This window comes from Condylura cristata, unplaced genomic scaffold, assembly GCF_000260355.1.
Source record: "Condylura cristata isolate star-nosed mole 26May11 unplaced genomic scaffold, ConCri1.0 scaffold00004, whole genome shotgun sequence".
NCBI lineage: Eukaryota > Metazoa > Chordata > Mammalia > Eulipotyphla > Talpidae > Condylura > Condylura cristata.
The window spans coordinates 59,515,949-59,530,315 of record NW_004567105.1 but is presented as its reverse complement, the minus strand read 5'-3'; the positions used below and the strand labels follow the sequence as shown (position 1 = coordinate 59,530,315).

At 42.5% G+C, this 14,367-nt stretch overlaps 1 protein-coding gene across 1 annotated transcript; it reads left to right on the top strand.

The window, feature by feature from the left end:
* Nucleotides 1-28: 28 nt before the first annotated feature.
* PHF7 (PHD finger protein 7) lies at nt 29-12,829 on the top strand. The gene is made up of 11 exons (XM_004676088.2): nt 29-721; nt 2,117-2,225; nt 2,919-2,971; nt 3,347-3,438; nt 8,466-8,567; nt 8,938-9,062; nt 9,510-9,669; nt 10,870-10,976; nt 11,454-11,570; nt 11,982-12,103; nt 12,302-12,829. Exons 2-11 carry the CDS (start codon nt 2,182-2,184, stop codon nt 12,526-12,528), a joined length of 1,149 nt encoding a protein of 382 aa, XP_004676145.1. The 5' UTR covers nt 29-721; nt 2,117-2,181; the 3' UTR covers nt 12,529-12,829.
* The last annotated feature ends 1,538 nt before the right edge of the window (nt 12,830-14,367 follow it).

The window sequence follows — 14,367 nt, the reverse complement described above, 5'->3', positions numbered from 1 at the left end:
AGGGGGGTGGAGGGGGTGGGGGCGCGCGACCGTTAGCGCGTGGCCGTTAGTGGTGCCCCTCCACCAACGGTCAGTGTCAGCTGTGGTTCCCAGGGCCGCCTTCTCCCTGCGTCGCCCTCCGCGTGACCCGGCCCCCTGTTTGCGCGCCCATCCCTTTCGCCGGCGCAAGTCACCGCGCGGGGCGGCCGCCCGTGAGGTAGCTACCACGGCTTGTGACAACGAATAAAGCTCCGGGACAGCGGCGCCCTCGGCGACAGCTGGGCGGCCAGCCCTGGCTGGGAGCTGCGGCCGTTGCGCTACCGTGAGGAGTGAACGGCGAAGCGACCTCCGGCCCGGCCCCGCACCCCCCGCCCGCAGGCGCGACATGAGCCTAGTCTGGCGTCCGCGGGATGCTCCTTGAGCCCCTCCTCCGGCTGTTACCTCCAGGGGACCGTAGTGGCCACACCGACACGTATTTTCCAAATAAATCATCCTTTATTCTTGCGGCGGCGGGGCCGAACACGTTTATTTTTAATTTCCTCGACAAGCTTTTGCCCAGCGCTCATCCAGTGAAACAACCTGGTGGCTGTTTCAAGGGAGCGTCCACTCGTTGGAAACCTCGCACTGAGCCGCTAGCACCTGCACGTTCCTCCTCAAATGCTTTGAAGACTGGCACTCCCAGGAGCACAGATCCCACTCCTGAACGACTGGGTCCAGCGATGCAAAGAACTGAAGCTACGAGGTTTTGTGTCTGTTGCTAGATGGTGGGGGTTCGCTCAAGTGGCGCCGCCAGTGCACGCCCTTCCCTCCCCTGCCAGCCTGTCCCCGCGGCTGCGTCGAGTAAGAGGCCATCACGTGTTTGGGTGCACGTGCGACCTGTGGGTTAGGACAGTTCAAACCCAGGGCAGTGCGGGCCGAAATTCCGGGCAGCTTGGTGCTCGATTGGTGTGCTCAAGCCTCGCAGTTGGCAGTCCCCGAAATCCCGTCCAGCTGTGCCCCCCCCACGTGGGATGCCCGTCCTGAGTCACTCACCCCCACCTGGGAAAAGCTGTTCTCTCCCCTGACTAGTCACAGCCCTTCCTTCAGAGGAGTGGGTTATATTTCCTTTGGCCCCTGAGATCTCTCCCAGCCCGTGAAAACTAAATTTGTAGTCTGCTGACACAGACGGGGGAGGAGCTGCAGGGGTCTTCTTCACTTTGGAACATCTTACCCTTGGCTCAGAGCTGGACAGAGGTAGGAGCGGGTCAGACTTCAGTGGCCATCTGAGCCCAGTGAGTTGGCAGTGACAGGAGCTTAAGGAGTGATTTGTTAGTTTTGTCTCTTGAAAGCACGTTTTACTTAGGCAGCCAGAATTCCTCAGGCTCCTTTTTTTTTTTTTTTGTGATTGTTCCTACAAAAGTGTCACCTCCTTATGTAGCTTTTTTTTTTTTTTTTTTTTAAAGATTTATTTATTTGTACATACAGAACTGGGGTACAGGCCAGAGGCTCAGGGGCGGTGAGAGGCTTCACCAGAGACAGAGCGGGGAGCAGAACAGGCAGATTGACGAAGTACACTGCTGAGGGGAGCAGCGGGCGGGTCAGGAGAGGTCTGCCTCGCCATGTGGTCTCCTCCGGGGCAGGCGGGATTTGAACTCATGCGGAAGTGGCTTTAGCTTCTCAGTGCAGTGCTTTAACCCGCTGCGCCACCAGGGAGGGCCCTCCTTATGTAGCTTTTACTGGGGAAGCCTAAGGAACTGATACTTGGGGACAAAAGGAGCCTTTTTCCTGAGTGCTACCTTTAGTAGGCACAAGGAAAACGACTGTTTAACCAGTTCAAGCATTGGCTCTAAGTTCTTGCACTGCTAGCAGTAACGCTGACGTTGGTCAAATGCATCTGTGACCTGTCAGTGCCTTGGTCTCCTCATCTTGAAAATGGAGATAATCAAGATAATCATGGTACCTACTGCATGGGTATTTGGGTGGCAACATATGTGAAATCCATGGAGCAGTTCATAATATAATTTAATAATCATAAACTGTTGTTAGCTTAGATTCTGGGTGGGTCCCTTTTATTGGCTTGGGAACTCGCTTTCATCCTGTGAAACTTGATAACAAATGGAGAATTAAACTGTTGATCAAGCCCTGTTTATATTTATAGCTGGAAGAGCCTGTATTACCCTCATATTTGTATAGAAGAATTCAAGATAAGAGAGGCTGAAGCGAATGAAGACTATAAAAGAAAAAAAGAAGGAACATCAAAGATTGAGGTAGAGTAGGTGACATGAGGAAGTATGGGAGAAAATCATCAAACTAAGGGTGTATTTTGCATGTTTTCCCCCTTTGCATGGTCTTGGAGGCTCAGGTTGGGTAGTGGGAAGCACAGCCCCTGGAAGCCTGGTAATCTGTCTCTAGAGCCCTACTGCCTAGCTCTATGTCCTGGCTCTTAGCATTTGCTAGCCTATGTGGCCTGGGACAGGTTGCTTCACATTTTTAATGCCCCAATTTCATCATCTGGAAAACAGGTGAATAGCAGCATCCATTTTTTAGAGCATTCTATAGATTCATTAAGGTAATACATATAAACTGTAAAGAAAACTACCTAGTGATAAGAAATTCTTAACTTTAGTATCTTTTTATGGTTATAAGATATTTTAGTATCTTATTATGGTTTATGAATGAAACCACCTAATACTCAGAGTAGGTAGAAGAAATAGAAAAAAATGATTTTGAGCCTGCATTCATTCCAGCAACACAGGCAATACAGGCTCTGGTAGTAGATGTTACGTTCTCACAGTTCAGATAATTCAGTGGATGTGTTTTGTTTTAAAACAGAATAAAAGCTCATGTCTTAGCCATTTTTGACCCTTGTTGAAACCCATAGATGGCATCTTGAGGGAAATGTTTCAAGGGGTGTGGACAGAATTCTAAAAGACCACCTTGTATCTCTTCTTTTTGTATAGAAAATCTGCCAAGGCTAGAAGGGTAATCCAGAGAAAGCCGTCCTCAGGGCCTGGTAAGAAAGACTGGAGGTTCTGTTTGACCGCTCTGCCTCCCTACCTCAGCAGAGGTCATCTGTGTAGGCCAGTAAATATATCCACTTACTGACAACCCTGTTTCCTTCTCAAATTTTCTTAATATGCCAAAGAACTCAGGACTTATTATTTTTAAATGTCACACCCAAAGTTCAAGAAACAAAGCCTCTTGAAACAAAGATATATGAAGTGAGCAGTTGCAGCCAGCTCCTTCAAATGTGACCAGAATTATATAAAAGCCTAATGATATCAAGTAACATTTTATACCAACCACTCTCCTTGTCAAATGACCTTCTTCCCAAACTCTATTCCTTAGACAGGATCCCAAAGTGAATTCTAAACATTCTCTTTTCTAGTGTGCCGGCTATGTCTTCGAGAACCGGGGGATCCCGAAAAATTAGGGGAATTTCTTCAGAAAGACAATCTTAGCGTGCATTATTTTTGTCTTGTGAGTATAAGCCCCCCTTTTGCTTAAAATGTGCTATCATTTTTGCTATATCATCTGTTCTGGTTTTGCCTCCAGCATCAGATCCATAGTCTTGTTTTTCTACATAATTTTTTTCTTTTAAAATCTGATTTTTCCAAAGTATTATATGTACCTGGTATAAAATCCTGTCTATAAAGTATGTATGATATGAAGTCTCTTCCCAAAACAGTATTCCCAACCCTAGTCCCTCTCCCCAGAACACTTCCAGTTATTTTTTTCCTCAGTTTCTTTTTTCACTAGGTATACTTTGCATACTTCAAAATACTCCTGTATTAACTTTATAGTTTGGTGAATTTTAACATAGTCCACGTAAAATATCACTCTGTCAAAATAATATTTCCATGACTTTAGTACTTTTCCTCCTTCCCTCTTCAGATTAATTCCCTTATCACTGTTCTGATATATAGTTTATTTTTGCCAGTTCTTATACTTCATATAAATAGAATCATACAGAGTGCACTCTTTTGTGTGCAGCCTGTCTCTCTTAAAGCACTGTTTTGAAGATTCATTCTTGTTTCATCAAGAGCTTGTGCATTTTTATCACCTAGTAATATTTTGTTTTGTGATTACATTATAATTTGACTCTCCATCTGTTGATAGGCATTTAAATTGTTTACATTTGGTAGCTAATCTGAAAAAAACTGCTATGAACATTCCTTTTATGAATTTTTTTTTGTGAACTTGTGTTTTCACTTCTCTTGGGTAAATACTTGACAGTCATTTTATGCTAACTATACTTTATGTGAAGTTATGCTAACTATACTTAACTTTATGTGAAGTTAACTTTATGCTAACATACTTAACTTTATGTGTACCAGTTTATATTCCCATAGCAATTTATGAGAGTCCCAACTGCTGATATTCTTACCAAAAGTTGATATTTTCAGTCCTTTTAATTTAGCCAGTCTCCTAGGTGTATATTTGGTGGTTCTAATTGGCTTGTTTTCTGCTGACTAAAGATGTTGAACTTTTTATGTGCTTATAGCCATTCATATTTTCTTTTGTGAATTGTCTGCACAAATATTTTATCCATTTAAAAATTGTTTTTTTGTTTTACTAAGAGTTCTATATATATTCTGGATACAAATCTATCTTCAGATATATGTACTGTGACTATTTTCTCCCAGTCTGTTGTTTAACTTTTTTTATTTTAAAAAAAGATTTATTTATTTATGCATACAGAACTGGGGTATAAGCCAGAGGCGCAGGTGCAGTGAGAGGTTTCATCAGGAACAGAGTGGGGAGCAGAACAGGCAGATGGATGAAGTACACTGCCGAGGGGAGCAGCGGGCGGGTCAGGAGCAGTCTGCTACGCCTTGTGGATCACCTGCGGGTGGGAGATCGAACTCATGCTGATGGGCTGTAGCTTCTTATGTGCTTTAACCAACTGCCCCACCAGGGAGGCCCCACTTAACCTTTTTTTAATGTGTTTTGAAGAACAAAAGGCCTTTGATGAAGTTCAATTTATCTTTTTTTTCTTTTATGGTTAGTACTTTTTTTATATGTCCCAAGAAATCTTTACTTATAGAATTATCTCAGTGCCTTTGTCAAAAATCAACTGACATATCTGTGTATCTGGATGATCTATATTGTGTTACTGATCTATGTTTTATCTTTATGCTAGTGTACGTGTGCCTTGATTACAGTGGTTTTACAAATAAGTGTTCTAAGTTCTACAATCATTTCGAAGCTTGTATTTGGACTTTTTTCTTTTAATCGTATTTAGTTTGTCAATTTTTCTTTAAAAAAAACCTCTCGGGTGGAATGGGGAATGGGATCAAAAACGGGGGTGGGGTGGGGAGGGAAATGCACGGGATTATGGTGATGGCACACGGGTGACTTGGTGATGGGAAACCGCGGGGATTACAACTGAGATGGGAAAAAAAATGTACAAAATGATGTAAAAATAAACTGTTATAAAAAAAACTCTCGGGATTAGGATTGCATTAAATTCACAGATCAGTTTGGGAAGAAATGACAGACAGTATTGAATCTTTCAATTCATGGATGTAATGTATTTTCTCATTTATTTTGGATTTTTAAAAAATATATATTTATGCATACAGAACTGGTGTGCAGGCCGGAGGTGTAGGGACAGTGAGAGGATTCGCCACAGAGAGAAGAGCAGAACAGGCAGAGCTATGAAGTACACTGTTAAGGGGAGGAGCGAGAGGGTCAGAAGAGGTCTGCCCCACCATGTGGGTCACCTCCTGGGCTGGGGATGAGCCAGCACCGAAGCACGGCAGTTTGCCTGTGCCTGCCGTGCTGTGCCTTAACCCGTTGCACCACCAGGGAGGGCCTATTTTGGATCTTTTAAAATTTATCTCAGCTTTTTTTTCTCCTCAGTGAAGAAGATATATGTAACTTTTAAAAATATCTTCCTAAATATTTTGCAACTTTTATGCTATCGTAATTTTTTTTTCCAGTATGTTACTGGCACAGAAATGCATTTTATTTTTGTGTATTGATTTTATGTCCTGCAATCTTGTTAATAAAGTCATGCTAGTTTAGTTATGTGTGTGTGTGTGTTTTTTTAAATAAATACCTTAGGATTTCCAATGTGCACAATCATGTCATATATGAATATACTGTGCTCTTTTCAATTTTTATATCTTTTACTTCTTGCCTTATTATACTGGGTGGGCCCTTCAAACTAGTGTTGAATAAATGTTATGTAAATGAGTATCCTTATCTTGTTCTCAACCTCAAGTGAAAGATCCAGTTTTTTACCATTAAAATGTAAGGTCAGGCCCTCCTTGGTGGCACAGCTGGGTAAAACAGAACACTGCAAAGCTGGCCTCAGCCGCTTTGGTGTGAGTTGGATCCCCACCCTGGAGTTGATCCACACAGTGTGGCAGACTTCTCCTGTCTCACCTGCTGCTCCCCTCAGCAGTTTACTTAGTCAATCTGCCTGTTCTGCTCCCAGGCTCTGTCTCTGGTGAATCCTCTCACTACCCCTGCACCTTTAGACCTTTAGCCTGTACCCTAGCATAAATAAATAAATATTTTTAAAAGTTCCTTTAAAAATATATGTGTATATATATACATATATATATAAGGTCAGCTGTAGGTTTTTCCATATATGCTTTTCATCAGGTTGAAGAAATTCCCTTTTATTTCTAGTTTGCTGAGGGAATCATGAATATGTATTGAATTTTGTAAAATACTCTCTCTGCATCTATTGAGATGACTGTTATTTTCTTTATTTTGTTAAATGGCTTGTTACATCAATTGAATTCTTAGTGTTAAACTAGCTTATAACATTTCACATATAAGTCCTGCCTGGTCTTGTTGAATTGCCCTTTTTATATGATACTGTATTCAATTGCTAATGTTTAGCTTTATTTTCACATCTATGCTGATGAGAAAGGTTAGTCTGTGATTTTCCTCTCTTGTAATTCATGTGAGATCTTGGTTAGTTTTTATGCAATTACAATCATACATATTTTCAACATAAAAATAAACATACTATGCAAAATGTTTTGTATTTTTTTAATTTATGTATTTATCGAACTCTCCAAATTGAACATAATTGAGCTAGCTTTTCCATTTTAATGACTAAGTGATATTCTACTGTATGGATGTGCCAAAAAGGTTTTAAACAAACATTTACTAGAGACACTTAGATTGTTCTAATTTTTCATTATTGATTATCCTCTTACAGTACTAGTACATGTTCACTATAGAAAACATGAATAATGCTTAAAATTTAAGTAAAATAGAAATCACTCATATTATTAAAACTGAAATAGTGATTGTTTTGTAATGTACATATGTTTTTTTTTTAAACATTTATTTATTTATTCATACAGAACTGGGGTACAGGCCAGAGGCTCAGGGGTGGTGAGAGGCTTCACCAGAGACAGAGTGGGGAGCAGAACAGGCAGATCGACGAAGTACACTGCTGAGGGGAGCAGCGGGCGGGTCAGGAGAGGTCTGCCACAACATGTGGTCACCTCCGGGGCAGGCGGGGATCGAACTCATGCGGAAGCGACTTTAGATTCTCAGTGCTGTGCTTTAACCCGCTGCGCCACCAGGGAGGGCCATAATGTACATATGTTTTAAGCCTAACTGGGAACATACAGCCTCAATCCAGGTATTCTTAAGTCTCTAACCTTGTAGATCACCTTTTCCATAATGTTAAAATTACCTGAACCTCCATTACACATTACATGTAATTACATGTAGGAAGTCCTGAACCCTCTCCAATAGTTTTAGAAAATTCCTGGGGTGGAGCTGGGATGCTGACATTCTTCCAGTGTATGTACACACATGTTGTTCGTAACAGTTTTTTTGCCTTTGATTTCCCATTTTAAACATTGCTTTGGGGGCTTTTCAGAAATAAAAGGCTCTTGAAAATATGTTTCTAAATAAAAGTTCAATTCCTCCCTTCTTCCCTCAGATTTTAAAGCATGGGCTTCCCTCCTGCAATTTTCTGAGAAGAATATTCTAAATTGACAGGCATTATCTTGGGAGGGATAGGGGCATCAGTTCTATAGGCCTGCATGTGAATGTTGGTTTTGCTGCCTTCTTGCTATGTGACACTGATCATGTCCCTCACCATGCTATTTCAGTGACTTCTGTATGATGGATGTCAGTAGCGTTTGGTAAGTCTGAAATTAGTCAATATATAGGCAGTGTTTTCCCAAGGTGATGGCACGCAATAGCAGTCCTAACAACTTAATGCAGAGGTGAGGAAAGTTCATGTTCTGGAATCCTTGTTCTTGAGCAAGTCACAAAATCTTTCCTATAATGGGGGTGATACAAGTACTTCCTAAAGCTGTTAAGGTTAAATGAAATAATATTTTAAAAGATCTTAAGAGTGCCCAACATATAATTAATGCTATGTAAATCATTGTTAAATACATTTACTCTGTATGCATATATATTCCACTTTACTTTCTTTGCTTTCTTGTCAATTCTCACCCCACTAAATATCTCACTGATCGTCACTATTGACATCCTGGTTTTGCTGACTGCCTCCCCAGATTCTATCCAGCAAGCTACCTCAGAGAGGACAGCCCAACAGAGGTTTCCATGGATTCTTGCCTGAAGACATCAAAAAGGAGGCAACCCGGGCTTCTAGAAAGGTTAGATCCCCTGAAATGGGAGCCTTAAGATAGTTCTCTCCTCAGACCTCTCCTTTGCTTTATTGTTTTCTTTGCTAACTGCTAGTTTAAAAGTCAGAGGATTCTTAGATTTCCCAACTGGTCCTCTAAGTTCCATGTTTCTCTGAGGCATAGCATCCTAAGTGAGTAAAAGGAGCAACTTAAAAAAAAAAAAAAAAACAGAGAGAATCTAGTGCTACTTGAGGCTCAGCTTCAGGGTTCCCAGGATTTTCAGGTCAATGAGGAAATGAAATAGCTGTTGCTTTACAGAATTTCCGTTCCATAAAATGAAGTCCCACAGAATGTTTGTCCTTCCTGGGACCCTAAGCCCTGCCTTGGATCTTATTTGCAGATCTGCTTTGTGTGCAAGAAAAAGGGAGCTGCCATCAACTGCCAAAAGGATCAGTGCCTCAGAAACTTCCATCTGCCTTGTGGCCAAGAGAGAGGTTGCCTTTCACAATTTTTTGGAGAGTACAAGTGAGTGATGAAAGGAAAAAATTGGGCTGTCCTCTTGCATTTTAGTATTTAGCTGCTTATGAAATCAGAGTCCGTTTCTCAGGGGCCTCTTTTGATCCACTAGTGAATCTGTTTCTCCATTCAATAATGAGAAACAGTATCTAAACTTGAAGATTTCATAGGGGTTACTCTTGCTTCCCATCTTCTTCTTAAATTACAAACAGCTGAGGTTCTTAGACAGCTGCTCAAAACTAAGTGGGGCTTTCAGGGACTGAGATAATCCTAGGAGCTTTGCTCAGTGGGAGAGCAGCTGTGAGAAGGCATGTGACTATTCACCCATTCCTTCCCTTGAGCTTGGAGGTTCACTGGACACCAGCTAGATGGTTAGTTCTCTGCCCTTCCTAGGCCAGGCAGCTGGAAAACTGCACAAGAACAAGGCAGAAACCTAGCCTGTTTACTCTGTCACAGATCATTTTGTGGAAAACATCGACCAACACAGGACATCCAACGGGGGAATGGAAGGGAAAAAAGCTGTGTCCTGTGTTGTGAAGACTTATCCCAAGCGAGTGTTGAAAACATCCAGAGCCCATGTTGTAGTCAAACTATCTATCACCGCAAGTGCATACAGGTAGGACTTGTTCTGCCCTGAGCACTGTGGACATCAAGTACAGTGTTCTGGAGACCCTGAACCCAGGTCTGTTGGGAGAAATAACCACATTCATAGGTCCAGCCCATCCTATATGCATCCTGAAGACATAAGTCAGTGTTTCCAATGAGCACCCAGCCTTTGCATCTCCGCAGGGTATTCTTCTGGAGGGGAGGGGATTGGATTCTGTCTTGCCTTTAGCATCAGCATATTTGAATTGGGACAATTTAGAGCCAGAAGCCTCTCCTACTGAGAAGTTACTTTCTTGGTGTTAATGACTCACTGTTTTTGGCTATATAAATTAAATTCAAACTTATGCTTATTAAGGTGGTTTTCAGAGTAATAATCTGCCGGACTACCTCCTGGGTTTGAATCCTTATTTGATTATCTAATAAACTCTTTGCCTAACTATTCTTGAGACTTTATTGTTCAGTTAACAAGCCCTTCCACAGTCGCCCTGCTAATAACCTGGGAACGTAGTCTCTACTCTGAGCTACATGCTAAGAGGCCTGTATGCAGGGCTTGTTCCAGGCAATTAGAGAAAAGTCAGCCCAGTCTGGTCATCCTTGACGTGTAGAATCTCATTCCTGATTAAGATTTAAGCTGATGGGAAACCTACGGGGATTACAATTGAGATGAAAAAAAAAAAAAAAGTAAAAAATGATGTAAAAAATAAACTATTATATAAATAATAAAAAAAGAAATTGAAATTTACAAATTTCCTATTTATAAGTAGGAAATAGAACAACAAAAATGAAAATGTCCAATGGACAAATAGATTTTTAAAATATTAATTAAAAAATAATCATGCTATAAAAAAAAAAGATTTAAGCTGAGTAAAATCCTCAGATGGGTAGAGAAGATGAGTTCATGCTAAAATGGGTCAACTCGCCTCAAAATCGGTCCTGCTTCCTGAGATGGCAGGGAAGGGAAAACTGACTCCTAGAGGGTCAGCACTGCCAAGCTCTATGGTGGGATATTACAGTTGAAGTACTCCTGAGAGTTGTTTTGAGTGTTTGGTCCCAGGTGAACTGGATTTGCAACCCTTACCCTAACTTCCCAAACTCCTTTTCCTGTAACCCTCAGTCAAGCTCTCTAGTAACATCTTTTTTTGTGAGATGAAGGTGGAGTGGGGTGAAAAGTGATCAAAGAGGATTTTTACAAACATAAATTCTCTTACAGAAATATGCCCACACGTCAGCAAAGCATTTCTTCAAATGCCCACAGTGTAACAATCGAGAAGAGTTTCCTCAAGAAATGCTAAGAATGGGAATTCATATTCCAGACAGGTAGTGGAAACTCTAAAGCAAGAATTGAGCCAGGGAATGGGTTGCATAGATTTCTAGAGGAGGTGAGTGTAAGGATAGTTCAGAAAATGAAGTAGCAGCCAAGGCATTGATATACAGGGAAGAGAGAGAGGTACAGGGTGGAGAGAAATTTATAATGAGCAAAAGAAAAGGGGGGGATAAGTGGAGGTGGCGGGTAGGCGTATATCTGAAGAGTGCTCTGGGGATCAGAATTCCCCCAGAGGGTGGGTTCTTGGAATTCACACAGAGGTTCCTTAGTTCCTGTTTCAACTAGTTCATCCACTTCAGCTACTCCAATTACTTTGAACAGCCACTTACCAAGACTGTTCAAAGTATTCAAGCAGCCAGTTTAATTTCTTTTGCTGTGCTGCCTTGAATTCTCCTAGTTCCTCCCAAGTGGACAAAGTTTTCACCAAGTGATTATGTGTTCCTTACTCACTGTTTCTTCTCCTGCTACAGAGATGCTGCCTGGGAACTGGAGCCAGGGGCTTTCTCGGAGTTGTATCAGCGTTACCAGCATTGTGATGCCCCCATCTGTCTGTATGAACAAGGCAGAGACAGCTTTGAGGATGAAGGGTAGGGAAAGATCTCTCACTGGTGCCATCTTAGAGTTAGCCCTTGACCACAGTTATTAGGTGTAAGAAATTTCCTTTGTGTACAGACCTCCAGGTGAACATTAAGAATACTGAGTCCCATTCTTGACCAACTGGGACTTATTTATCCAAGTGAACAGGTCTCAGAGTTCTTCTCTTTGTGTGCAATGGGGAAACACAGGGTCAGTTCCTTTCTAAGTTCATCTTATGGCTGGCTGACCTGACTGTGGGGTCCTGGCATTAGTACTCAGTAACATATCTGGTATGGATAAAATGAGTGGAGAGTGAAAAAATGTCTGGGAAGTCCTCAGCAAAGGCCTGGTCTATAGTAAATATCCTGAGAATGGCAGTGTTAGAAATCTGTCTCACAACCCTTCCTTGGCTTTTTCTGTAGGAGGTGGTGCCTCATTCTGTGTGCTACATGTGGATCTCACGGAACCCATAGAAACTGCTCCTTTCTTAGATCCAATAAGAAATGGGAGTGTGAAGAGTGTGCACCTTCTGCTGAAGCCACAGGTGGGACTGGAGGGGTGGTCTGGTCTAAGAATTGGGATGGGGCTTTGTGATTGTCTGGAAAAGGAGGCAGGCATGGCACCTAATGGGAGCTTTTAGTTAGTGCCTTTAGTTTTGGAAGGGAAGTGGGTAGAGAGGGGATCTGCACTGGGAGAGACTGAGGGTTGATTTTTCCTATCCCCTACTTTTCTTTCTTCACAGACTACACACCTGAAAACTCAGGTTACATCTCCTGCTGCAGCAGCACCTTCTACTCTGAGGATCTTTTCTGCAGAGACACTGGCCTGGAAGAGAATCCGGGCCCTTCTTGGATTGATGGGCCAGAACCTTCCTTATTAGAAAAGCCAGAGTCCTCTGGTGGCAGGAGCAGCCACTCCTGGTTGTCCAAGGATGTCAAAATCACGAAGAACTGCAAAAAATCCAAGTAACAGCTGCCACATACATCAGGTAGAAGCTGTGTTCCTCTGCAGGGTGTGGAGGAGAGAACATTTTGGGACTGTGAGACAAAGAAAGGGCCAGCATGGAGACATGAACCAAGGAAAGAGAAGGCCTAGGGGAGTGTGAGGACAGAGCAGAGTCCAGATGGCAATGGATTGTGTTTATGGCTAGGAGAGTGCCTCTGCTTTCTCTCTCTGACCCCAGAGGAGCCTTTTTTCTCCTCTTCCTCCGAGATTATTTCACCTTAATCTGGCCCTCATATGTTTCCTCTTACTTCACCCACATTTGTTAATACACAATAAAGCTTTTCTCTCCACTGGTGTCTCCTTATAAATTCACTCTGGAATGTATCTAGCATAACTAAGGAGTCTGGAGGTTAGAGTGAGAGAATAGGAAACCCCTTCTCATCTACAAAACTCAATAAACTAAATAAGCAGTTTTCAATTTAGAGCATAGATGTGTTTTTACAGGGAAATCAATTTCGACAAAAATTTCCATCATTGCGTAAACACAAGGATTCTCATCAGAGAGGTGAGCAAGCCCAGAATCCACACTAACCTAAGACTAGACCACTTGCAAAGCCTGGGGTCCTGGACTCATACAGGCAAAAGGGACTTCACTCAGTCCAGACAGCAGGGTCTTCAGCACCCCTCCACTCAAACCCTTGCCCCCTCGTGGACATTTCCATCTTGGGTGACGGAGTCTTGCCAGGACGTTTTAGGCAGGGCATCTAGAGTGGGAATCTGGCAGAAGGTCTTGGGAGAAATTGAATAGATCCTCTCTCTCATTTTGTCTGTTTTTAATGATTTTGTGGAATCTGCTTAGAACCTCAGGACCATTGCCAGATACTTAGTTCTCAGGGTCTCACTAAGTTATTGTCACTAATGCTGGCAGATTGTGTTTGTGCAACCATCCCAGGCCAGTACGTTCATTGTCAGTTCACGGATGAAAAGATAATTTTGGAGCCTTTGGTAGAGTTTTACTGGCCTTTAATGCTGAATGGAGGACAGACCAGGAATCTCAGTATATTTCTCTAGCCAGCTCCTCCCTCTGCCCTGTAGCCCCTCCCCTCGGCACAGGTGTTCGGTTTACATATACGCATGCCCTGTGCTCTCTGGCCCAGGGGTCCATTATTACAGGCCTGTGTGCAAGGCCACAGGTGCCAATCGTGGAGGCTAATGGCGGGAGGGCATAAAAAACCTGACAATGCATTACCCTGTGGATGGGATTCTCATTTTGAGTGTTGCTGACCCATGGAGACTTACATCAAGGTATGTACGGTTTCAGATTTGACCAGATTCACTTGGAATCATGTGGGGAGGCAGATATATGTCTTCATTACTTGGGCAAAGTACTATAGACTTAAAAAGTTTTGAGAAGTACTGAAAGAGTTAAGAAAAAGTCTTGACTTATGATTCCCTACCTATGGGTCTGCTCCCTAAAGACAAACCTTTCTACTTCTTAGTCATATCTTGATTTATTAGGTACTATTAATTTTCTATTATTTTAACAGAGATTTAGCACCTTTAAATCTTTCCCATCTTAGGGGCCCTCCCTGGTGGCGCAGCGGGTTAAAGCACTGCACTGGGAGGCTTGAGCCACTTCCGCTGCCCGCTGCTCCCCTCAGCAGTGTACTTCTTCGATCTGCCTGTTCTGCTCCCCACTCTGTTCCTGGTGACCCTCTCACCCTCCCGCATCTCTGGCCTGTACCCCAGTTCTGTATGAATAAATAAATCCTTTAAAAAAAAAAAACTTTCCCATTTTAGAGCTTCCATTTGACCCAGCAATCCCACTCCTCGGTATCTACCCAAGAGAGACAAAAACACTGA

Excerpts from the sequence above, each read along its gene's own strand:
- PHF7 (XM_004676088.2), top strand. The coding sequence starts at position 2,182 with ATGAAGACTATAAAAGAAAAAAAGAAGGAACATCAAAGATTGAG. Across the intron at positions 2,972-3,346 it reads AAAGCCGTCCTCAGGGCCTG|TGTGCCGGCTATGTCTTCGA; the intron begins GTAAGAAAGACT and ends TCTCTTTTCTAG. Across the intron at positions 9,063-9,509 it reads CAATTTTTTGGAGAGTACAA|ATCATTTTGTGGAAAACATC; the intron begins GTGAGTGATGAA and ends ACTCTGTCACAG.